The 24,564-nt window shown below is 39.7% G+C and overlaps 4 protein-coding genes across 4 annotated transcripts; 3 read left to right on the top strand and 1 right to left on the bottom strand.

Moving 5' to 3' along the window:
- The first annotated feature begins 895 nt into the window (after window positions 1-895).
- LOC112196917 (ABC transporter B family member 26, chloroplastic) lies at window positions 896-9,120 on the top strand. Its single transcript, XM_024337397.2, has 18 exons — window positions 896-1,497; window positions 1,580-1,707; window positions 1,915-1,957; window positions 2,227-2,271; window positions 2,404-2,526; window positions 2,615-2,718; window positions 3,112-3,166; window positions 3,256-3,326; window positions 3,486-3,588; window positions 3,748-3,958; window positions 4,150-4,223; window positions 7,375-7,431; window positions 7,517-7,591; window positions 7,732-7,806; window positions 7,882-8,163; window positions 8,254-8,318; window positions 8,394-8,454; window positions 8,645-9,120. The coding sequence occupies exons 1-18, from the start codon at window positions 1,030-1,032 to the stop codon at window positions 8,723-8,725; spliced, it is 2,121 nt and encodes a 706-aa protein (XP_024193165.1). The 5' UTR covers window positions 896-1,029; the 3' UTR covers window positions 8,726-9,120.
- A 175-nt stretch (window positions 9,121-9,295) lies between these two features.
- Window positions 9,296-19,008, top strand: LOC112199628 (transcription elongation regulator 1). The gene is made up of 17 exons (XM_024340609.2): window positions 9,296-9,759; window positions 9,917-9,965; window positions 10,149-10,493; window positions 11,480-11,835; window positions 11,915-12,118; window positions 12,197-12,385; window positions 12,501-12,575; window positions 12,659-12,725; window positions 12,821-13,826; window positions 13,908-13,964; window positions 14,830-14,904; window positions 15,046-15,073; window positions 16,016-16,368; window positions 16,740-16,992; window positions 17,058-17,807; window positions 18,041-18,287; window positions 18,551-19,008. The coding sequence occupies exons 1-17, from the start codon at window positions 9,424-9,426 to the stop codon at window positions 18,967-18,969; spliced, it is 4,809 nt and encodes a 1,602-aa protein (XP_024196377.1). The 5' UTR covers window positions 9,296-9,423; the 3' UTR covers window positions 18,970-19,008.
- Window positions 19,009-19,083: 75 nt separating this feature from the next.
- On the top strand, window positions 19,084-19,856 carry LOC112196919. The gene has a single exon (XM_024337402.2). The coding sequence runs from the start codon at window positions 19,118-19,120 to the stop codon at window positions 19,823-19,825; it is 708 nt and encodes a 235-aa protein (XP_024193170.1). The 5' UTR covers window positions 19,084-19,117; the 3' UTR covers window positions 19,826-19,856.
- A 393-nt stretch (window positions 19,857-20,249) lies between these two features.
- Window positions 20,250-23,430, bottom strand: LOC112196918 (inorganic phosphate transporter 2-1, chloroplastic). Its single transcript, XM_024337400.2, has 3 exons — window positions 22,604-23,430; window positions 21,401-21,592; window positions 20,250-21,149 (listed from the first exon to the last, which is right to left on the bottom strand). The coding sequence occupies exons 1-3, from the start codon at window positions 23,309-23,311 to the stop codon at window positions 20,331-20,333; spliced, it is 1,719 nt and encodes a 572-aa protein (XP_024193168.1). The 5' UTR covers window positions 23,312-23,430; the 3' UTR covers window positions 20,250-20,330.
- Window positions 23,431-24,564: the final 1,134 nt, after the last annotated feature.

Genomic DNA, 24,564 nt, shown 5'->3' on the forward strand with positions numbered 1-24,564 from the left:
ACTAAAAACTTGAAATTATAGTAATTTAACTGGTATTTATTTCTTTTATTGAAAATAAATCTCAAGTATTTATATGCTCCATAAAAGAAAGAAGACAAACATTGATCACACTAATCATTGTCTAGTTTGTATAATACTTCACTCAATGTGCACAGAGCTGATAAAGTTTGACTGATTGATGTTTTTATTTTATTTTTTTTATAGCTTATCCCATTTATAGTAGGTCGTCAAACCAACCAAATTCCACTAACGTCATGATGGTTCACCATTTTAGTGTTAATAAAGTTCAAACTTCAGTAACATGAATACAACTAAACCAAATTACCATCACAAATCACTCATTGTTAGGTACTAATATTTATCAATATTCATCAAGAGAAATGCTCTAGAGCTAATCGGTTAACTTCGTATTAAGAAGTTAACTATTTTTTAGACTAACTTTTGAGCCAAATTGATGATCGTTTGAATTCAGAACTAGATCAAATCAATGGACGAACCGAATCTATCAAACTTGAACCGTTCATGTTCATAATTAGTAAATCATGATTATAAATACCCAAACGATCATCAATTTAGTTGAAAATTTTCAGAAGTAATCTACTCATTGAGACCTAAAAACAAATACTGAACGGTGGAAATATCGATATGTGACCTTAAAATTAATCTAAAAAATAGATAGCTTCTTAATAATTAGTTAGCTCTAGAGCGTTCCTCTATTTATCAATATATTAATTGATAAAAATTTCTAAAAATTATTTTTCCTAAATTCAAAATATTACCAAAATTTTACCGTAATTTTGGCCGTGAAAACGACGGTGTTGAAGTCGTCGTGTTTTGCGTGAAGGCCTACCACACGCCATAAAATGCGGGCTCTTTTGGAGGTTTCCCTAATGAGCAGACGTCCCCGCAATAGTCCTTTTTTGCGTGCACCCTCGACTTCCACATCTTCTTCGTCTCCACGACACAAACCAGCACCACAGTATTTAACAAATTTTAAGCTCAAAAACGCCATAGCCAAGCTTTATCCAAATGCCTCTCTCTCTTTCCACTATGGCTCAGCCCCTCTGCAATTCGCAACCTCCATTTCTCTCTTCCTTTCACCCCAAACACCACCACAAACTTCTTCAATTCACCTCCACCGCCAGAACCAACCGCCGAAGGGTCTCTCTCTCCTTTCATTTCTCTAATGCCGGACGGTCTCGATTTTCTCCGCTCAAATCGGCCTCCGTTAACGGCTATGCGGCGGAGGAGTACGAAAAGGAAAACGATAGAGCCGACGAAACCGAGGTCGAGCTATTCGAGCGGCTCCGGCGACTGTTCGGTTTTCTCCGGTCGATTTTTCCCGGCGGAGATTGGTGGAACTTCTCCGATGACGCCGAAATTAGTATCTTCGCGAAGCCGGTGACTGTGACGCGCGCGCTCACTCGGATGTGGGGCTTGGTTTCTCAGGACCGTTGGGTTATCTTCGCCGCTTTCTCTGCCCTAATTGTCGCCGCGGTTCGTGCTTTTATCTAATTCCGAAGTGTATAGTTAACTTTTTCCGGAAATTGTTTTCCTACTGAGAGTTGTTTGCTTTCAGCTATCGGAGATATCGATACCGCATTACTTGACGGCGTCAATCTTCTCGGCACAGAGCGGCGAAGTGGCCGTGTTTCGGCACAATGTGAGGCTGTTGGTGATTCTCTGTGTTGTTTCAGGAATATGCAGGTCAAAATCTTGTATGGACTAAGTTCCCTTCTTCTTTTTCCAAGCTGCATTTCAAATAGTTGCTTTTTCACCGTCTAATTTTTCTTTGACGAAATCTTTGCATATTATGAATGAAACGTTTCACTTGGATATTTTGAAATTTGAACCATCTCCATGGTTTAGTGATTTAATACAATGCTGACATTGGACTCTGTTTTTGCACTTCAGTGGTGTGCGAGGATGTTGTTTTGGCATTGCAAATATGATTCTTGTGAGTTTCGCATCCATGATTTTTCATCTTTTTCCAATGTGAATTCGAAAATGCAATTAAAATTGACATCACTTGGTTGAAGCATAAAGACTCACCAATGACATCAGTACTCTTGGAATTGGATCAACTTATGCAATGCGAATTCGAGAATATAAGCTTCTATTTCACATCACTATTCATGAATAAATACTGTCTTGGTCCTTTTTATTTGTTTATTTATAATTTTTATTTTCTCTATTTCTCAGTGGATCCTTTAATGTCATTTTCAGGTCAAGCGCATGAGGGAAACACTATACTCTTCACTTCTTGTTCAGGTTCTGAATAACTTACATTTTTGGTGTATTTTTAAAACAGTAATTTGAGATCGTTTGCTTCTGTCTGTGAAGTTATAACCATCTAGGTATGTTGGTATTGTTTGACTTATTCTGCAGTTTTCTCTGTTGTAGGATATATTCTTTTTTGACACTGAAACAGTTGGTGATTTGACAAGTAGGCTTGGGGCAGATTGTCAGCAAGTGTCAAGAGTTATTGGAAATGATCTCAATATGATATTGCGGAATGTTCTTCAGGTAAATTCACTGCTTAAGTTATCCATCTATTCTGAGTTTGCCTAATTATTCTGTGATTTACTTTCCATTTTCGTTTGTTCTTTTCCAGGGAGCAGGAGCAATGATCTACTTGTTAGTTTTATCACGTCCCCTGGGTTTATCTGTGTTGGTGATATGTTCTACTCTAGCAGCAATTATGCTGGTTTATGGCCGGTAAGACTATTTTACTGTTTTATCAGTTATCCTTCCTATAGATGTTGAACCAAAATGATGTCACTTTTCAATTTATTGGTCAATATGAGGCTATGAAGTGGATTCTAGCAAGAAAAGAATGGGTGACATTAGAGATCAGTATTCTCTTGAAGGCCAATAATAAGTTGCAAATTGATGTCACTTGCTTTACAAGGACGGGGAAATAATGGGTCTTTTGGTGTTGAGGTTTCAGAACAACAAGATATCCTACGACTTCATAGAAGAAATTGATATTTAAATGCAAAGAATTCACATAATGTCTTTCAAAATTTTGTTGCTCTTAAGGCCTGTTCGTTTTATCTTCTTACTGTATATTTGAGAAAGTTGAGGCTTAAACCTCTTACTTTCTTGTAGGTACCAGAAGAAGGCAGCAAAACTAACTCAGGAGTTTACTGCTTCTGCCAATGAGGTAGAATAAGTAATTTTAGCTAAGATTTGTTTTTGAAGATTTTAATTGCAACCTGTTTAAATGTTCACAATTTTCTTCATCTCAAGTAGGTTGCACAAGAGGCATTCTCTTTGGTGAGAACTGTCCGTGTTTATGGAACTGAAAAACAAGAACTTGGAAGGTATAAATGCTGAACATTTGTATACCCTGTCAAACATTTTTATTGCTCCTTTGTTGTATCAATGTAGGTAATAAATGTTGGCATAGGCAACCAAGAAAATCATGTATGTATGTATTTGATTAGTGGTTAACGGAGGTATTTTTTCTATGTGGTCTTTAGGTACAAACTGTGGTTAGATAAATTAGCTGATATAAGCATACGGCAAAGTGCTGCGTATGGTTTTTGGAACTTGAGCTTCAATGCTCTTTACCACTCAACCCAGGTCCATATTTTTCAGTGGTTTTGAACTGATATGATTTTAGTAATTAAGATAGTGACTTAGTGTTCATGACCAAACAAATTAGAATGCTTCTATTTTGTTTTATTGATCCTACCTTCTTGTCATTGATTTCTTTCTTTTATTTGCACAAACGATCTCTAGGTCATTGCTGTGCTGCTTGGAGGGATGTCTATTCTATCTGGTCATAATACAGCAGAGAAACTGACGAAGTTTATATTGTATAGTGAGTGGTTAATTTATGCAACATGGTGGGTGGGTGACAATTTGTCCAATCTGATGCAATCTGTTGGGGCAAGTGAAAAAGTCTTCCAATTAATGGATCTCATGCCCAGTGACCAATTTATATCAAAAGGCAAGAAACTTATGAACTTCAATGGAACTGTTATATTAAGATGTTGCTTCAGCCTTCATTTTAAACTTACGTTTCATACTTTTGGGGCCTTCTATTGTTTATTTCGTTACGTATTTCAGTATTAATGTACTTGAAGTTGTTCTACTAGTCTTCTTGTATTAATTCAATTTATTTTTTATGTTCTGTGGCAGGATCAAAGTTGCAAAATCTGGTTGGAAATGTTGAGTTTGTAAACACTTCTTTCTATTATCCATCGAGGCCAACGGTTAGTTCCCTATTAAAATATATGATTTGGTTAATTCTTTTGACAGCCATGTTTCTGATATCCCCCGTGGTCCACCACTTCGGAACAGTCTGTGACAGGACCCACCCCGAATTTCACCCTGAAACCCGAGGTGGCCCTGTGGGGCCCACCTTAGGGATAACCCTACCAAAAATTCGGCAGAGTCACCTCTAAAATGGACTACCCAAAAACCTGTAAAACACACTAAACACTTCAAGCAAACCAACCTTATACTCCTGGAGCCACCCTGCTCCCAATTACCAACAACTCCACTTTCACAAAACACAAAACTCAAAAATACTAATCCCAAGGTTATGCAGAGCAATACTACTATACACAGGGATATAACAGAGGAGTAAAGGATCAAGTGATCCTACATTACGGAAGTAGTGACAACTATGCCTCAAATGTCATGTACGCCCGACCTCCACTAATTCGCCTGCAAACTGGGCATTAGAAACCGAAAGGCCCAGGGGAAAGTAGACGAAAAACATTAGCGTGAGTGGACAAAAATAAGCAATTTAAAATAAAAAGATCTCATACTTTCCCACATTTATTCTCTTTAATAACCGATGCATGCAGCAATTAGAAAAAATACATTTAGCTTTAAATCCAAGAATCCAAAACGATAAATTGACTAGCCTTGCTAGTCACCACATTCGAAAACTATATCGTAAAACCGAAATCTCATTTCTCAAGAAAATAAGACCAGCCCCGCTGGCTACAGTGAAAATCGGACTAGCCCCGCTAGTCAAATAAAGATAAAATATGGGGAAGAAATTTCACCATACAAAAGAAGGGAGCCTCCCAGGCTCGGGTCGGAGTGTCCCACACTCTGGAGCATCTCATGCTCTGCTCTTACTCACCCACAAACACATAGTAAGCAGGGAGGAGTACTAATAGGCTAGCTAGCAATAAATATATATATAACGACCCAGGTATGGTGGGTAAAAACTAATAAAATCCCATAAATCTTTAAGGCTTCCCCATATCCCACGAATAAAGAAAACGCGGGTACGATTCCCAACCGTACCCGGAAATTCTCGTAAAGTAGTATAAATTGACAGCGTGTCCCACACGCTAAAGAAATAAATAGGTTGTCAATGAGGCATTCCCAATGCCAAAACCAATGATCAAATAAATAATCACGAAAATAATTCCATCGAAATCCCATTTCGAAAATCTTCCCAAAAATCTCAAATCCACGAATAGGAATATAATATAAATAGCATAATTCCGGAAATCACCTCAGAAATAATTCGTCAAAAATCAACTTCAATTATAAATTCGAATCCGAGCATAACAACTTAATAATCGAAACTCACAATCGGTATAAATCATAATTATTCATGAGAATCATTATTTAAAAGCAAATCCACAAGATAAATCGTAATTAAATTCCAAAATCAATTTATATGCTCGGAAAATAATATGTTAATTAATTAAAGCATTAATTCAAGAAAAACATTTGCATGCATCCATATTTAAAAGCAAAGGTCCACTCACAGTACTATTGGGCAACCACGCAAACGAGTTCCTTCATCTAGCCGTAGCTCACGACATTGCCCTGTACACAATTATATTTCCGTAAACGGCAATCCGATAAAATAATTACGAACTTAAACGAAATCCGAAAATCCCTATCTCCAATACTTCTCAAATTCAACCCAAATCTCTTCCATAATTCCAATTCCTCAATTTACATATTCCATAATGAAAACGAGGGAAATCCGACGGCATAATTCCACCATAAAACTCCAAACTTCGAAAATTCACTAACAATTCCAAACTCCTCCAAAATTCACCAAACTTCACATATATGCTCTATGATAATTATAGAATTTAACTAGCTAGAAATTGAAATTAAAAAGCTACCCTAGCCTCCGTTACAGCCGCCCACAGTGGCGGCGCCGCCGCCACTGCCACCAACTCCAATGGACACCAAAATTTGACAGCGGCACCTACTCAACACACTGATTCAACTTCTCAACTACAACATTCCCAAATAACAATTAAAAACGGCCGAAATCGATCAATGAACAAAACCCAGAAATCCTCAAGAACCCTAGAATTTCAATTCGTCGATTCGGCATCTACACAACAAATCGTGATACAAGGCCATAGGGGAAATGATCAGTGATGAAAACCGAACCTTCGACGGCGAGATGGGGACCGGAGGTGGCCGGAATCGCCGGAAATCGGCAAAAGTACCCAACTGCCACCGTAGCTTCCTCCGCTCCAAATCGAGGTTCTCCGGCCAAATTGTCGTGAAATACCTCCACAGACGTGACAAGGGAAAGAAACCGAGCTTGGGGGTGGCCGGATTGTGTCCTGGGTCGGCCGGAGGAGGAAGAAACCGGAGGGGGAAGAAATCGGCCGAGAGGGAAGAAAGAGTCGGGGAGAGAGAAAGAGAGAACTTACCCGGTTGGGTAGGTTTCCAAATATAGAAATCTACCAACAGTAAATTTCCATATATATATATAACTTACCATGAACAGTAATTTCTGCATTTTTGGCCATAACTCTCACATACTAAGTCCGATTTTTACGCACCACATATGCACGCGCTCGGTTTAACGTCCTCTACAACTTCCATGAAGAACATTTTCTCAAATTTTGACCCGAACAAAAAGTCAACTTTTAGGGCCACTAAAAGTACTAAACCGAAAGTAAAAGTGAAAGTAAAGGTCGTTTACCGTCCCAATGACTAGTAAACCGGTGAATTTAGGTTCGGGACGTTACAGTCTGAATACTGTTAATATAGACAAAAATGTTCATAAAAATTCCCTGTTTCAGAGCCGAGCATACACTGTCCAAGAAGTATTTATCTCATGTCTGCATATCAAGAGCACACCTATAAAGCTAAATTTTTTTAACTATAATTACTTTGTGTTTTCTGGTCTTCCCCACTACTGTATTTCTACTGCAACTTGTTAGATTTTATTTTTCTATGTCTGTAGTTGTAAGGATCACAATTCTAAGTTTATCTAGAGTACTTTGTTTGACAATCTTTATTTTTCACCTGTTTGGTTTGACTATCCTAGCTGAACATGAAATTGATTATATGATTCTTTGTTTGGTTACACGATTAATGATGCTAAGTTAAAAAGAGAATAATAAGACCTTTGAACAGGTCCCTGTACTGCAAAATATCAGCTTATCCGTGAAACCTAATGAAGTGGTTGCTATTGTAAGTGTTGCTGATGCTTTTTTATTGATTTCTTACTATGCCCTGTAAAGTTGAGAACTTAATTTTGCAACCTCTAATCTTATAGGTTGGTCTTAGTGGTAGTGGAAAGAGCACACTCGTGAATCTTTTGCTCCGTCTCTATGAGCCAACAAATGGTCAGGTAAATCATTTTTAGCTTCAATCGGTAGTAACCAAAGAAAATAAAGAGAATCGGAAGGCTTTATGATATTGGTGGTGTTGGTCTTCAAATATCGTTTTTGCTTAAATGCAATCTCCCCTCAATATCGCTTTTGATTTCAGATTTTGATTGACGGCTGCCCTCTACAAGAGTTGGACGTCATGTGGTGGAGGGAAAGAATCGGATTTGTTGGACAGGTTCTTAATTTATTTCCATCATGAAAATTAGCAGGTTAAGTGGACCTTTTTGTCTTATGGTTGGAATGTAAACAGGAACCCAAACTGTTTCGCACAGACATTAGTTCAAACATTAGATATGGATGCACTAGAGATATCAGGCAGGAGGATGTTGAATGGGCTGCTAAGAAGGCATATGCACACGATTTCATTTTATCACTGCCCAAAGGTTATCAAACACTAGTTGATGATGATTTACTCAGTGGGGGGCAAAAGCAAAGAATTGCCATTGCGAGGGCCATTCTTAGGGACCCAACTATTTTGATCCTTGATGAAGCAACTAGTGCACTGGATGCAGAGAGTGAACACAATGTCAGGGTAAGCAATTCTGGCAATGAGCTTCCCACATCCCAATCCTCCAAAGGTTTAAAAGATTAAGTTTGATGTACCATTCCTCATTATCTCCAGGGTGTTCTTCGTGCTGTCAGAAAAGACAAGACAACGAGGAGAAGTGTCGTAATAATTGCTCACAGGTAGGTTTCTCTAATATACTGTCTTCTGATTCTCTTAATGCCGATACTGAATGTCAGCTTTGTCGCTCTTTACAGGCTTTCCACCATACAAGCTGCTGACAGTATAGTGGTCATGGATAATGGTAGAATTGTTGAGGTTAGTACTCGATTTATCTTTTGCGTGTACCGTCCATCATAATTTTTCTTTTATTTTTTCCATTTATATTTGTAAAAAGCAATATTTGAACTTCCGAAGAATCCCCACATCCCATGACCTCTTAGCATAATTCAGATATTCGTTGTTTTACCCTCATGTTTGCTCTTGATACATCTTCTCTGTTGCACAGGCCGGCAGTCACAGTGAGCTGCTCGTTAAGGATGGCCTCTATGCACGACTAACTAGAAGACAAGCTGATGCAGTGGCATGATCTTTCACTTTTGGGTTCTTAATTTCTGATGAAATGCAGTATGGACGCTAGAGTTCCAAGCAACTTTCTTACAGCTGACACATAATTAGAAAGTAAAAACTCGCATCGGGTACGGCTGTGAAGGAAGCTGTACAAGTATACAGCATTGAAGTTGTTATAGTGATGCCATCTCCATCTCCATACTAATGCCATGCTGCTTTGAACAGAATCTGCAGCATCATATTTCCATTTTTTTGGAACGTCTGAAGTGTAATTTTAGAAAGCTAGATGCATAGATTGGCTTACGGCATGATGGAGCAAAAATTACAAAAAGTTTAATCCTCAGGGAACATACTTGTACAACAAAGTTATTATCGAATTTCTGTACTCACCGTGTAAATGTAGAATCAAGTAAATACAACTAAAACAAAAGTTTGAGCTACAGCGATCATTCTAGCTTTGTTATCTCAATGGTTTTATTTTGTTTCTGAATATTGAAAACTTTGCATCTGATTGGGCAATGGACTGAATAGAGCCCATTTTTCTGTTTTGTGGCCCAAAATGATCTACCCGCGTGAAACGAAAAGCGGAAAAGGCTTGTAGTTGTCTCTCTCCCCCGATTTACCCAATTTTCCAAACCCTCGTTCAACCCCCCTCTCTACCCGTTAGAACATAAAAACGAAATTAAAACAGAAACTCGGAAAGGGCAAAAATCGACCATGGATTCTTACAGACCGCACCAGCAGCAGTACATGAGGCCACCGCCACCTGCCACGTCGGATCCGTACCTCTACCAACAGCAGCAACCACCGCCTCCGCCACCGCCAAGACCACCACTCCCTCAGCAGCAGCAGCAAGGCGCGTGGTACTCGAACCAGAACCAGTACCAATACCACTCATTACAGTCCCCGTCGCCTCCTCCGCAACAGTGGGGTCCGCCACCTCACGTCGACCATCTGCCTCCCCCGCCGGGCTCTTATCCTCCGCCACCGCCTCCTCCTTATTCTGCGCACCACTATCGCCCTCACGGACCTCCTCAGTCTTATCATCCTCAGGTATGTGTATGTTTCTGCATTGGGGCCATGGTGTTGAAGATTTGAGTTTTGTGTGTTTATCTGTGGATTCTTGATTAGACTGATTGTTAGTCTTGGTTTGAGAACAAGCAATTTAGTGGTTTTCTGTATGTTAATATTTTAAAACGAATGCTTGTAGGAGTGGGCAGCTCAGAGTCGGCCGAATAACCAAGGTTGGGAATACCCAGGTAAGTTCTCTCTATATTTCATCTCTGATTTGTTGATTTTCATATTGAGAAAAACATCTAGTTTCGCATTACAGTTTGTAGTGCACATAGTATTTTTGACCAAATTGCATGTAGTACTGCAAGTTCTTGGTTTTGGTATTCAACTGTTTTATGGGATTAAATTTCATTGTTCTGTAATTGTAGCCCATAACAATGAGCAAGATTGGGCAGCCAAGGCTAGGGCATGGGCAGCTAGGACGGCAATGGAGAACCAGGATCAGCAATCGCAGTTTACTCCAGCCGGCAGACCAGAAGAACACTCTCATTATCATGAGCAGTATCCTCAAAGTCAGCACCAGTCTCTTTCTGCATCTAGCTATCAACAGGTTTCAGTTTCAGGGACACCGGCACACCGGCCACCAGGAGTTCATCCCCAGGACACTACCTATATCGGCTCCGAACCATCTTCTTATGGACATCATGCTGTCAGATCTGCAATTCCATCTGTTCATCAGCAGGAGGTACCTTCTAGTTATTCTTCTGTTACAGGTAATTTTCACATGACATATTCATGCAAAATGTTTGTTCCAAACTGCTGCTTTGGAACTCAATTTTCTCTTGAATTCTACATTCTGGATTTTTATCACTCATACCAAAAAGCCCTTTTGGAGTATCTTTAAATTATTACTGGAGGTTGCTTCTCTTATGATGTGACTGGTTATTTTGGATAGTAGTAGGGTTAATAGTAACTGGTCAAGTGGTTCCACACCCCTTCAAGCCCCCCTTTTTTCTGTGTCAGATATCTGTTCTTTTCTAGTTATTTTTTTCTCAGTGGATGCTCAGTTGCTTTTCATATACTTGTTATTGTAGTTGATTCATTTCAAATACATAATAAATGTATATTTTGTTTTCGTATAATGTATATGGGATTATATAATTCAGTTGGTGTAAAGTGCAAAAGAGGTTTACTCAAATGAGTACAGGCACAAAAACCTTGGTTATATATTTTATATTGTTGTGCGAAGCATTTTGTTTCTTTAATATTTATTATTAAGATCAAGCATTCTTATGAAGTTCATCAAGAATTCGTCCTCCTTTTGATTGAATGCCACGATCATCTCCACTAAAAGGGCCTTATAATAAGCAAGGACTACATCTTTTTTAAACAGATGCTCTCAGTTGGATGCAAGAAAATATAAATGGGTTTTCTGTGATATCTTTTGTAATAATATTCTAAAAGAAAATGAATCTCACCTTGATCAGCTTCTGCCTAAGATTAGGTGGAGACAAGTGCTAGTGGTCTGTAGTGGAAAAAGTTTTTAGAGGATGGTTATGCCACCATACTCGCAGTTACATATTATTTTCTTATGGTTTATATGTGTTGGAACAAACATTCATGTAAACAAGATCCTCCCGTAAGCTGAAAGCTGAAAGATTGGATACCCTGTAGCAAATAGGGACCTTTGTTGCCCCCAAGGGTTTCCCTTCTGATTTAGTATGTTGGTTTGCTGCTTGACTTCTTTCTTGAATGGCAGGCAATGACGCTTCTGCAGAACTGAATGAGCACTCTTACAACTTCTTACCTATGCCAAATTCCTCAGGTCAGGAAGGACAGCACCATATGCAACAATCTCATGCAATACCATTTGGATATGGCAGTCATTCTGCAGATCCAGCAGCCAATCTTGCTGACCAGCCTTTAGAATTTGCATCTGGGTTTAATTCTGATCATGGTGCTCACGCATCCAGCTATCCTTATCATGATTCAGGTGGAAGTATAAGAGGTGTGGACCCTGCTACAACAATTCCTTCCATGAATTCTTGGACTGTTTCTGTTACACCTGGTGTGGTATATCCTCCTACCCTTCCAGTTCTACCATCAGGACCACAGGTACGACTTCTAGTTTCAAAAATCTCACGTTAGTTCTAAGGCCTTGATATGAATGTGATGGCATTGTTTCATAATGCAGCATGATCCTTCTATGACGATACCCTCTCCGGTCCCTGGAAATGCTCCACATTCATTTGGTAGTTTTCCTGGATTGAGCCTCCAGCCAACAATTCCAACCACTGGTCCTCCCTTTGCTCTCACTGCAGGAACTGCTGGTCATCCTACTGTGGCTTTCCCTGGTGATGCATACGGAGTTTCTACAATTTCTGAGCGCCCAAAAAAGGTAATTTTTGCCGTTTCTTATATGTGAATGATGACTGACATAACAGTTACTAAATCTATTTTCCTGTTATTATGCTAGGCTGCAGTGCCTAATTGGCTTAGAGAGGAAATTAAGAAAGTAAGCATCACAAATTCCACCATGGACCATCTCAAGGAGGAAACACAGTCTGTTGAGGATGAAGGTGTTGACAGATCTTTTGGGAAGGGTGATCAAGCCGATAGCAAAAGCATTGATTCTTCTAGATCAACTGAAGAAGAGGATGATGAGGTTTTATTCTCTCACCTGAAGATGGTTCATTTTGCATTTGAAGCCTCCCCTAGCTACTTGTATGTACTCCATTTCATTATTAAGAATTGACATGCCATATCTTTTTGTTTTGTAGGATGAGGTGGAGGCAGCTCGGACTGCAGCAATTAACAAGGAAATAAAGCGTATCCTAACTGAAGTTCTCTCAACGGTTGTACTGCTTAGAAAGTGACATATATCTTATTTAACTTAATCATGCTATAGTTGTTAATTATTATTGTTTCCCTGGAACAGGTTACTGATGAGCTCTTTGATGAAATTGCAACAAAAGTTCTTAGTGAAGATGATCTAACATCTGAAGGTAATCGTACCACTGCACATAACTATAAATTACTTGTTTTCTGGGGTTTTCATAACTGGGAAAAAAAAAAAAATTTATCATCTCATTGTCTACAGTTGGACAGGGCAGACTCCCATCAAACCATAAGGTATTGCCATCTACCCCAGCAGTTTCAGATGCCAAGGCTTCTGCGAAGCTTCTAATTCCAGTCAAGACTAGGGAATCTGAGATTGAAGATGTCGGTGAAAAATCTAGCTCCAGTTCACCTGGTGATATATTGGGTCTTGCAAATTATGCTACTGATGAAGATGACGACGATGATGATGGAGGTGGTGAAATTCCGAGTTCTGGTGTGCCAAAATCTGGGAAAGATCAGTTTACTGTTAGAAAGTCTCATGAGTCGCATGATGCCACTGCAAATGGCAGTTCTCCAGTAGAGCTTGAAGAGCACAGGAGAAGTCAGACAAGTTTGCCGGATGATCTGAGCAAAAGTGATATTAGTTATAATAGAAACAAGAGTGAGGAAAGTAATGTTGATAAATATCTGCAAGATGGGACTACTGTGGAACCTGAACTATCTACGGAAAATGTTAATGTCAAAAAGACAACCAAAAATGACCCACAAAGTAGGGAGTCCAGGATGAAGCCAGATAAGCATGATCAACATGAGAGTAAAAGGAGTTCTTTGAAAGAAAATAAGGAGGTAGACAGTGGTAAGATTAGGACAGACGAGAAGGGTGATGAGAATCGTAGGAGGCAGGATGAGAGGCCTCTGAGAAAGGAAAGGACAGATGATCGGAATGGTTCAAAAGAAAAGATCAAAGACCAAAATGTTAAGCCTGGAGATAAAGCAAAGGAATCTGATTCAAGAAAAAGGTCTTCCCTTGTTGATGTCAACGAGGACAAAAGAGAAACAGATAGACTCCGTAGAGATAGTTCTAAAGAAGATGTGAGCAGAAAAAGAGAACGAACAAAGAATAAGGAGGATGATAGATCAAGACGTAAACATTCTACTGACTCAAGCAGGCACAAGAGAAGGCGCTCCTCTTCCATTGACAGCAGGGATAACTCGGTTAATCATGCCAATCATTCAAGTGATGAATCTTCTGAGGATTCTAAAAGGTTTATCATTTTGTCTTCTTACTATTTCTTTGTCTGTTCTACTTATGTTACGTAGTGTTCATACATAGATATGTACTGCAGGAAGGTACATTCAAGGAGACGTCACTCATCACGTTCACCTGTCAGGTCTAGGAGAAGGTATCATTTATCAGAGATTTGTTTGTTCATACATTTATTAATCCTATACCCTTTTTTGTGTTTCTTTGGACCCCAAGGTTCAACTAGTTGTGTTATATTATTATATTATTATTCTCTTTCTGGTAAATTCAGACTATTGTGTTCAAGTAGTACAAAGTAGGTATTTGGTGAAGATATTTCTTATTAAACCAAAACAATAATGCACAGAAATACTCATAGTTATGCGAAAGGTCATTAGTACCCCTCCTAGGTTAGTGATTATCATTCGTTGGAATTTTTCTGGTTTCAATGTGATTGTTGTGTGAGACTAACAATATTTTTGTGATAGCTTATTCTTGGTGCCATGCCATAAATCAGGATATATTTCTATGTTCCTATTAGATTTCCAGTGGCATGATTCATGACTACTTCTTTAATGCATGTTAGCCAAGTGATTTAACCAACTTAAAACATATACTATTGATATAAATGGTGTTTACTGTTTGTTTTATAGTTGAATCCAACTTCGTTTTGATGTTGCGGTTTTGCCTATATGGACACAAAAGAATGGAAAATATATAGATGTGGAAAAGAAGGGTGGTGTCTCAATGTTGTATGCTTTCTTTGTGGGTTTTTCAGTTCGGGACTTGTTTTTCTGTCTAGTGTCAGTTGACACATAAGCGAAAAGTTTAAATCTCTCGTCTTCTAAGTTCCTTGTCGGAGTTATGACTGTGTGATATAGATTCTTTACATACTCATTAGAAATAATATATACTAGTGGGCCCCACTTAGGTCAAATATGACTCTGCACAAGGTTAGCATTTCTCTTCAGAAACCATGTATGTTAAACTCACCGTATTAGTATCATGGATGTTTTCATTTCTAGACAAGTTTCGCGGTCTCCACATAGCAAGCATTCTCAGCGCAGGCATTCTCCCTACTCTTCTCTTGATAGCAACAGGTATGTTGCCCAAAAATCTTTGTTGTGTTAATGTATTTGAGACATAAACACCAATCACTAAGCAACTCAGGTGAAACTATCCAGGCTTCTGCATATACAACTGTTAATTTATCTGTTTTAACTATGCTAATTTAAATGCAGGGGGAAAGGGTCAAGATCCAGATCACCTGTGCGGCGGCAGAGATGATTGGAGGACGGAACCTACAAGTCAAGTGCCAGTGTTATGGCCCAAAGTTGTTCAAGCTTCGATAAGCATTGGCACAAGTTCCACACAGACATCTGTGCACTATATGCAGCTATTGCAGTTGAATGCTATACATCTAAATAAGTAGGTGTATTTGTTGAATGGATCCATTTAGTCTCCAAGTTATAGCATGCACACCTTTAGGAGGCAGGTTTTGAGCTGATGATCTCTGGGGGAAGTATTATTACAGTTTTGTAGCATCACGATGTGTATGAGCTTTTGCGTTTGATCGATATAATTTGTGTTTTACTGCTAGCTAGTAGTGTTTTGTGCATATGGGTAATACACTTTGTATTTAAGGATCCAGAAAATGATATTGATCGCCTTGAGGTAATGAAATTTTGTACTCAAAGCCTGTGTGTTTTAGTTTATTGCCATATATAAATAAATAAAGGAACAAAGTCTCTGATATACAGTCGTAAACAAAGGATAATTGAGGGTTTAAGACCAAATACTATTTGCTTAAAAACGGCGTCGTAAGGCTCGTAAAAGTAGCGCGCATGGTTTCGTTGACCCTGGGCTCATAGAAGTGAGCGGCGAAGAATTGGAAATGGAATTTGACGCGTATGAGACGACAAATTCTCACATGGATCCCGCTGTGACGGCCGTTGTCTTTGGCTGGTGTGTTCGTTATTCCTGCAACTGTTCTTCTTCGGTTAAAGTTCCATTCTCTCTCTCTCTCAAATTCAGATGCTACTAAACCAACCTTTGTTCATATATAAACAAAACTAACCCACCATTGTGTTCATTGTTCTTTACCAACTCCGAAGTGCAATGAAGGTCACTTCTGCTTCTTACATTTTCGATTTTGTTTGCTATTCTTGTTTATTATACATGAACAAAGCCTACTTCGTTTGGTTTTTACAGGCATTTGGAAGGGGAGGCGCCGGTCTGTGGTCTGTTTGGCTATGTGGGTTTGCGCTGATTGGTCTCTCTTTCTATGCCACTCAGAGGCTACCTTCCATCAAGGATCAGATCATGATGAGTCCCAAGCTCGGTCAACGAGTTGGTGACGTTGCAGAGACGCCGAGGATTATCATATTCTCGGCGCCGAGGTCGTTTAGTGGTCCTGTTGGGGATAGGCAGAGTCTAGCTCTTCGTTCATGGCTAGCTTTGTCACCAGAGATTACGGTTGTGCTGTTCAGCAAAGACCCTTCTGTTGTTTCTTTTGCTCAAGGGTTTGGTTCTCGGGTTGTGGTGGATCCCAACATTGACTTCACGTAAGCTAATTACTTTTGTCATTTGTTTCTTGCTTATTACTTTAGTTGAATGCAATGCATTGGTTGAACTTCTTTTCTGAAATGCAACGGAAAAAACAGATGCATTGTGTTTTATTTGTTTTGGCTATGAGTTGATGGGGAATTTTCGCGGATTGCTTAAATTGAACAATGTTATAAGTAATGAGGCTAGAATTTGTTTTATATAATTCAGAATTCTCTAGATGAATAGTACCTTCCATTAGATGATTTCTGTCATTTTGGGTCCATTGGCATTTCAGGGTCAAGGAAATGCTTAAAGAGTAGTATTAGAGGTTTAGAGCTAAAAATGTCATATATTTATTGCCATCTGATACAAGTCTATCTGGGTCTAGGTTCCTCGGTACCCCATTTTTTCATTCGATGATGGCAAGAACATGGTATTTTTCACCAGACATATCTGTTCTGGTTGATCCAGAAACAATTGTTTTACCTGACTTCATTTCCACCCTGAATTATGCTTACAATCTTGATGATGATTGGCTTCTAGTTGCTTCATCACAAAATGTCTCCTACTTCCCATTCTACTTGGATGAGGATGGAAAGCATTGGCGAAGGGAGGATGGCAAATCAATGAGAACACATGAGGTATGAAACAGGATATTGTAGACTGAAATTTAATGGTCCATATGTTGATACTGTTCTCTCTTCAGTTGCAGGAGATAATTGGTCATAGTTGGCAGCAGACCCCCTGCGAACAGAAATTGCTTATGGCTTGGAATAGTGGAGATCTTGCCCTATATTCTGGAGTCCTTCCTCCTTTTTTGTATGGTAGGGGGGTGCACAATAGTTGGGTCATTAATGAGGCCTTGTCATCAGAGCTTAGGTTTGTATTTGATGCCAGTTGGACAATCTCAAGCTTATATCTGATTAGTCAGGAGCATCTGAATAACTGGACTGTTGGAGCTTCCGATGCTTTAATTTTTGAAAGAAGAAGCTGGGAATATGCTGGAAACTCTCATGTTGGAGCATTATATGGATCATTGTCTCATTATGAAACTAATAATTCTAGCTTGATAAAACTTTTGAAATGTGACGGCCAATATATCTTTGTCAACAAAACGGAAAACATTTGTTCGTCTGCATACCGACGTGCTGGCTTGGGTTCCTGGTGGAAGAAGAAAAGTTTGGGTTGGGTTGAGGGTGTTAAATCACAAGGCGAGTTATTAGATTGCACTCCTATGGTTCCCACAAAGCATTCAAAACCATTAGACTATCCATTTTCCTTAGAGACACTTCTACCATTAAATGCAGACAAAAATAAGACAATTGTGCTTGCTGCTGCTGGATATAGTTACAAGGACATGCTAATGAGCTGGGTGTGTAGAATGCACCACCTACAGGTCACAAATTTTATCATTTGTGCCCTCGACCAGGAGATCTACGAGTTCTCTGTCTTGATGGTAGTTTATTCAAACTTGATTATTTCTTTGTTAGTTCTCTTCATGTTTCTGTCGAATATGTCCACTTTTACTCGAAACTTATCAGCATGTACACGTATATGCTTCAAAGGAGAGTGAAACTTGGGTAGCAGATGTGAAGTTAAACAGTTGGGTAGAATGTGAAGCTTGTCTGTCTTGTAGAATGATCTCCAAATGTGTTCATTATTTGATTATCTGTTTTCTTTTACTGTTAGGGCCTGCCTGTATTCAGGGATCCAGTTGCACCAAGTGAGATAAGCTTCAATGATTGCCACTTCGGAACAAAATGCTTTCAGAAGGTGACCAAAGTGAAATCCAGAATGGTTTTAAAGATACTAAAGATGGGTTACAACGTACTTCTTAGTGACGTGGATGTGTATTGGTTTGGAAATCCATTGCCATTGCTCTGGTCTTTTGGTCCTGCTGTTCTTGCAGCTCAGTCGGATGAATTCAACAAAACAGGTGCTTTTTGTCTACATGATTGTTCTTCTTTGTCAGTATAGAACATAGAAGCACTTGGTACACATGTAGAGAAAAAAATGGTATATTAGATTTCTGTGATGCTCTGGTGATTTATTTAAAATCAATGTGGTTTCTTTTTCCTGATTTTTTATATGGAGAGTGTGTTTGGAGTAATGGATAAATCTTAATGATACCGCCATCAGGATAACTGTTTAGTTACTAGTCCAATGTGCTAAAACCCTCTGGTATTTTTCTCTATGCAGGACCAATTAACTTACCTAGGCGCTTGAACTCTGGCTTCTACTTTGCCCGTTCAGATAGTTCGACAATTGCTGCTATGAAGAAGGTCGTGGCACATGCAGCAACTTCGGGTCTATCTGAACAGCCAAGCTTCTATGATACACTATGTGGAGAAGGGGGCTCCAATCGTGTGGGTGCCAATAGATGCTTAGAACCTGAAACAAATCTGACTGTCCATTTCTTGGACAGAGATCTCTTCCCAAATGGGGCATATCTAGAACTATGGCATAGGAAAAATGTGAGAGCAGCCTGTGTGAAGCAGGGATGTTTGGTTATCCATAACAATTGGATCAGTGGGAGGCTGAAGAAGCTAGAAAGACAGATGTTATCTGGCCTATGGGACTTTGATACTAGCACAAGAATGTGTCAGGCACAACTATGAATTGGTAAATACATTCTGAAACCTAGTTAGTGCTTTATTATATTCATTGGTTTCACATTGTTAACACATCAAACCAAGATAGCCTCGATTTCATCACAGCCTCTTGTGAAAGACAGTATTAAATTAGGACAGCCGGCCACAGTGGTCAATGCCTAATAATATCAAAGCATCTGTAGATGCTCATCAATCCACACCAGTGGACTATGTTGAAACATTTCAGATTGTGGCTATGCTAAAGATGTGCATGCAATTATTAGGGCTAGTTCGGCATACTGAAAGTGAATCTAAGAGAAACAAGCTGCTCGGACGAGATGCCAATCAAGCTCCTGATTCCTTATCGTTGGACTACAGTACACAGTCCAAAAGTATTCTTGTGAGGATAGTTCATGCAGGTGGGCAAGAGGAGCTGTTTCCAAATGCAATTCCTGCATCTCTGCTGATGGACAAATATCCTGGGAAATGTGTTGCCCGCCCAGAAGTTTTCAAAAAGCCTCAGGAGTCCCTCTTAAGGCCAGACGAGAGCCTATTGCCTGGTCAGAAGTATTATATAATACCATGTACAACAGCACAGAAACTTAAGCGTCAACAGCAGAAGAAGGTGAAGGCCAAAGAACGTGCTGAAGATGAAGAGATGATTCTGGATGGAAAGATCACTGTGGATTCGGAAGGGGAAGACACTGATGATTCTATTTGCTCCGCCAGTGACTTCGTCTCCAAGGAAAAGAGACCAAAATCTTCAAGGAGGAGGGGAATTAGAGGAAGAAAGCCGTTTGTACCTCCCCTCCCAAAGGTCAGATCTGGTAGAGGATTTGGATGGGAGCCTAGTCTCACTTCTGTACAAGAAGTGTCTCCATGACTTTCTTTATGCTATCAATCTGTCGTTGGTATTCTGGTACGTAACTGAACTGCTATATCAGATGAAAAGTCTGAGAAATGTACCTGAACTTTTATACATAATAATAAGTATGCCATTTCCAGCTTTATATGCTTTACAAGATCCTGTTTTCTATATAAGATTGCTCATGTAAAATAATTATATATAGTAGCTTCTGAAGAACTTTTCACTCTCACATACATAACTTGTTATAGCTAGGTAACTTGTTATTACTGGAATACTGCATATGGTGTTTGCATTTTCTATCTGTACTTGAGCTGCATGGTTAATCAACCGAATCATGTCATCCTTGATTCATAGGTTAAATGATAGACTAGAACGCCATGGTACAGAACTCAAAAAAGATCAAGACTTTGAGCACAAGGACATTAGTTATACAGATCAATTTCGAAAGAAGTGGGTGTATGTTTTTTAATAAAAGACGTACATGAGCTGTTTATCACTTCTATCATCAAATGTGCAACACTCACAAAACATATGATAACAGCTTGGTCAAGATCCATGTGTAGAAAACAGAAAAGAAAGCACCAGCTGGGATTGTCACTGCCCAAGAAAGCACGATTTCCCTCACAGTTTCTGCTCTAACGCTGTTAAGCCCCCTTGCAAATCCCACCCCCATTACTGCACCCACTAGAGTATGAGTTGCAGAGATGGGTAGTCCCAGCTTCGACGCAAACAGAACCACAGAGGCTGCAGCAAATTCAGCTGCAAATCCTCTAGTTGGTGTCAGTTCTGTGATCTTCTTCCCAATTGTCGCTATAACCCTATATCCCCAGATTGTAAGACCAGCTACGATTCCAAATCCTCCCCACGCAAGAACATCGGTTGGAATAACAATGTCACCTCCAGCAGCACCGCCTTGAAGAATAGATAATGCACCAGCCAAAGGACCTATTGCATTGGAGACGTCATTCCCACCATGAGCAAATGACATGAAGCAGGCGGAGAGTACTTGCATGTATCCAAACACCCCGTATACTATTTTCAGTTGGGTACCAGTTGGACCTGCAATATCAGAGAGAAACCCGATATCTTTCTGGACATCTGTAGGTTCAGTTTGCGATGATGATTTCGACTTGAGAAGGAGATCACCAAGCTGCCCTTGGATAATTCTGGACACAAGGAGCGCACCGGCAGCTCCACAGCCTAGAGCCTTGGCCACAGCCAAAGGCAAGCTTGATCCAAGGGGAAGCACTGCAAATGAGATTGCACTTACACCCACAAGCACAGCAATTGGTGCTGCCGCAGCCGCAGCTTGTCCAGGATTTGGAGCACTATACACAAACTGAAAACATATTGAAAAGAGTAAGAAGGGGTTGCAAGAACGAAGAACCTAGAAGTACAACTCGATTTTCAAACAATGGCATGTCTTTCACTCTTTGCTTACTAGCATAAATGGAATTTTTCCTTGTAAGAAGCATTGATTAGCAGGTAAGTTAAGCTGTTATGTTTTATCATAAGCCAACAGCATACCCAAATATGATTTTAGGGCAGTGGACCATTTGAGAGTTCCATCTCCAAGGAAGGAGAACATACCCTACGGATGCATTTGTATACGAGAAAGGAGACCAGTGCTCCCACGAATGGTGAGATAATCCATGAAGAAATGACTCTTGCCAGTGAACTCCAAAAGACGGCACCTGCTCCGCCATAGACTAGTCCAAATCCAACCATGGATCCTACTATACAGTGCGTTGTTGACACAGGCCAGCCATAATATGATGCAACCTGACTATCAGAAAACAATTATTCATGGATTGCAAAGAAATAATTAAAGAAACAACATGTGAATTGATGTAGCATACTTATAATTTTCTAAACATGAAAATTAATGCATCTAAGGCGATATACATTCAAAACGCATCTATGAGTAAATATCCTCCGAGGATTGCTGATGTAAAAATAAGCCCATATTGGGTATCATGGAGTAATTATTGGTTTTTTTTGGAAGCCATTTTAGCATTTGGACCTTCTTTATATTGAAGGAGAAATTATGAAGAAGATCTGAATGTTAAATTGAGAGGTCTTGATAGAATCACCCTTTTTTTTTCCTCTCAAAAATCTTTGATTTCCTCACACATACATTAATATATAAAAAACGTTCTATAATGTTTGTTGATAGGATACAGTATGGCATTTGTTCTTTACTTCTACCATTCATTCATTCGCAATATTCCCTTGGTTGATAAGTGTAACACTCATGGCCACATGCATGCCACTCTGGAAAAACCAAAACCCCTGGACAATTCTCATCCAATGTCTTCAAAGCTATAGATTTAGTAAGGAATTAAATAAGCCATAGAAGAATCCCTAGTTCTAAAAAATTCTGATAGGGGGTGAATTATCCTAAGAAAGAAAGGTTTCCCTTCACTTCTTGGCTTCTTGCCAATGTGGATCATATGCGTAAGCCAAAGAAATATTCCTAATACCAGCACAGGGAACCCACTTATCTTCCCAGATTCTATATCCTTCATGATCCATACAAACTTAATCCACTGCTAGCTTTCTATCATTTCGTTCTTCACAGTATATACTACTAAGAAATGTACCCTATATATCCACAAAGTAATCTTGTTTTTGTCTAATAGGAATTCATATGTTAATTTGAATTTCCATGCAGAGTGGTAATTCAGTATGTTAATGCTGACTTGAAATTTCAAGAAGAAAGTACTGAAATTTACTGGGATAAAATTAGAACTGAGCTAAATGAAAACAGAAGAAGGAAGAACAATATATTACCTGCAACCAAGTACCAGCAGCAGCAAGAGAAGAAAGCAAGCCAGCAAAAAGCAGAGTATCTTTCCCCTGAAACCCATTCGCCACCAGAATCCCCTTCTGCATTGTACTCGTAACATGAGTCCCCATCAGAAGCGCCCCCGAGAATTCCAACACCGCGGCAGTCACCACGGCCTGCCGGAGAGTCAACGCTCCTGAGCCCACCGAAGTCCCCATGGCATTTGCCACGTCATTGGCCCCGATATTCCAAGCCATGTAGAACCCAAACAGGAGGGTTACGTACGACAACAGCTTGGTCTTCAAGGCCAGACCTTGTCCTAAAGACTTCATGAAGTAGGGAAGAGTAAGGGCAGCGAATGCTATGCATATGGAAATGGCCGCAGCAGTTCTAGAAGATATGTGGAAGGCCTCAGCCATTCCACGCTCCTCGGCCTGGTCATCCGTTTTTGAGGTTTGTTGATTCAGTTGAACATCTTGTTGTTCGTGTTCTTCGCCTCCGGCTTCTGCGAATGAAGATAAGGCAAAAGGGTGTGCGAGTTTGGAGTTGTTTAGCCTCAAGATGGGGAAGAAAGAAGACTTGGGTTTGAGAAAGTTTGTTTCCTTTTTTGGGAAGTACTGGGATTCACTAGGTCTCTGTTTTGGGAGGTAGAGATGAGAGCTATGGAGAAGAAATGCTTCGTTTCTTGAAGATAAGCAATAAGAGGGAGTCATGCTTTGGTGAACAAAGTGAGCTTGCGGAACAGAACCTAGAGAGTGAAGCAGAATCACAAGGGAATTATTCAGGTGGATTCTTGGCCATGGAATATCGAAAAGAATGGAAGGAGAGAGGAGCAGGTGGTGATGGTAGATCACTAGATCAAAGGAGGAGTGTGCATTTTGGAATTGGATAAATGGTTTTTTTTTAATTTTTTTTTTGAATTTTAGAAATTTTTTTTTTGGGTGGAAAGAAAGGGAGATGGGAGTGGATTTGGGCCCTATGGCTGCTTGTTTGGTTCGATTGGAAGGAGTGGTGCTCGTTCTTCAAGAGAGACTTCTCAGTAGTGATCACCACTTGTATATTTCCCTGGTCAATATTCTGAAGAATATGAAATTATGAAGAAAAAATTGAGGAAGAAGAATCTAACACCATATATATCCAATAGAACTAGTATGGAGCAGTTTCTCCATATGGAAAAGCTAGGTAGAGTGATGGGTCGGGTCCAACTATGGTCAATTTATAAGAAGGATGTTTAATGCTGTAGCACAAATACTTACTGGGGAATTTTTAGATTAAGCTTTGGACAAGATAGAGGCAAAAGAATCTCAAGGCTCTTCTAACCAAAACCGAACCTCTAACCGAAAGAAATTTCTCTTTTTGGGTGAATAACTGAACTTCAAAAGCTTAAGGACGAGAGCAAGGACCCTACGTCCATATGCTGGAAGAGGAAAGCAAACTGGGCATACGTACTTGGTTTGGTTTTGCATTCAAACTAGAAATCAAACCAAGTAACCAACCATATGTAGCAGTTCAGTTTTGGTTTGATTTAGGCTAATAGCAAAATCAGGGGCATAAGGATCAGTTCATTTGCGTCCATTCTTTTTAACACATGTTAGTGTAACTACTTGTTAGAGTCTAGTACCGAAATGAATAAGTTAGCAGAGATTCAACAACCAGCTCAGAAACTTGAATAAAATAGAAAGCGTGGTTTAGGGGGGCACACGCGCCTTAGAACGCGCCTAGAGAAAAAAGAAGTCCAAGCGTGAGATATGTGCTCTCTCTCTCGGTCGGACGCTATCGGTGCCCTCACCGCAGCACTCCGATCCGGGAGAGGAGAGTCCTTGGTGTGAGCCTGCTGTTTTTGTTTTCAACCGATGCTCCTCTCCTTGGGTTGTAGTATTGTGTATGAAGATATTGGTGCTAGCCGGTCTGAATATGCTGATCAAGCAATAGGATAAAATGGCTTCAGATCCAGTGACGGCAGAGG

The sequence above is a fragment of the Rosa chinensis genome, chromosome 4, assembly GCF_002994745.2.
Source record: "Rosa chinensis cultivar Old Blush chromosome 4, RchiOBHm-V2, whole genome shotgun sequence".
Taxonomy (NCBI): Eukaryota; Viridiplantae; Streptophyta; class Magnoliopsida; order Rosales; family Rosaceae; genus Rosa; species Rosa chinensis.

What these genes read in the sequence shown, in the direction of transcription:
- LOC112196917 (XM_024337397.2), top strand. Translation starts at nt 1,030, where the DNA reads ATGCCTCTCTCTCTTTCCACTATGGCTCAGCCCCTCTGCAATTCGCAA. An exon ending in TTACTGCTTCTGCCAATGAG is followed by an intron (nt 3,167 to 3,255) that starts GTAGAATAAGTA and finishes CATCTCAAGTAG; the next exon opens with GTTGCACAAGAGGCATTCTC. An exon ending in GAATCGGATTTGTTGGACAG is followed by an intron (nt 7,807 to 7,881) that starts GTTCTTAATTTA and finishes GAATGTAAACAG; the next exon opens with GAACCCAAACTGTTTCGCAC.
- LOC112199628 (XM_024340609.2), top strand. Translation starts at nt 9,424, where the DNA reads ATGGATTCTTACAGACCGCACCAGCAGCAGTACATGAGGCCACCGCCA. An exon ending in TAACTGAAGTTCTCTCAACG is followed by an intron (nt 12,576 to 12,658) that starts GTTGTACTGCTT and finishes TCCCTGGAACAG; the next exon opens with GTTACTGATGAGCTCTTTGA. An exon ending in TCTTCTGAGGATTCTAAAAG is followed by an intron (nt 13,827 to 13,907) that starts GTTTATCATTTT and finishes TATGTACTGCAG; the next exon opens with GAAGGTACATTCAAGGAGAC.
- LOC112196918 (XM_024337400.2), bottom strand. Translation starts at nt 23,311, where the DNA reads ATGACTCCCTCTTATTGCTTATCTTCAAGAAACGAAGCATTTCTTCTC. An exon ending in CTGCTGGTACTTGGTTGCAG is followed by an intron (nt 21,593 to 22,603) that starts GTAATATATTGT and finishes TCTGATAGTCAG; the next exon opens with GTTGCATCATATTATGGCTG. An exon ending in TATACAAATGCATCCGTAGG is followed by an intron (nt 21,150 to 21,400) that starts GTATGTTCTCCT and finishes ATATGTTTTCAG; the next exon opens with TTTGTGTATAGTGCTCCAAA.
- LOC112196919 (XM_024337402.2), top strand. Translation starts at nt 19,118, where the DNA reads ATGCCTAATAATATCAAAGCATCTGTAGATGCTCATCAATCCACACCA.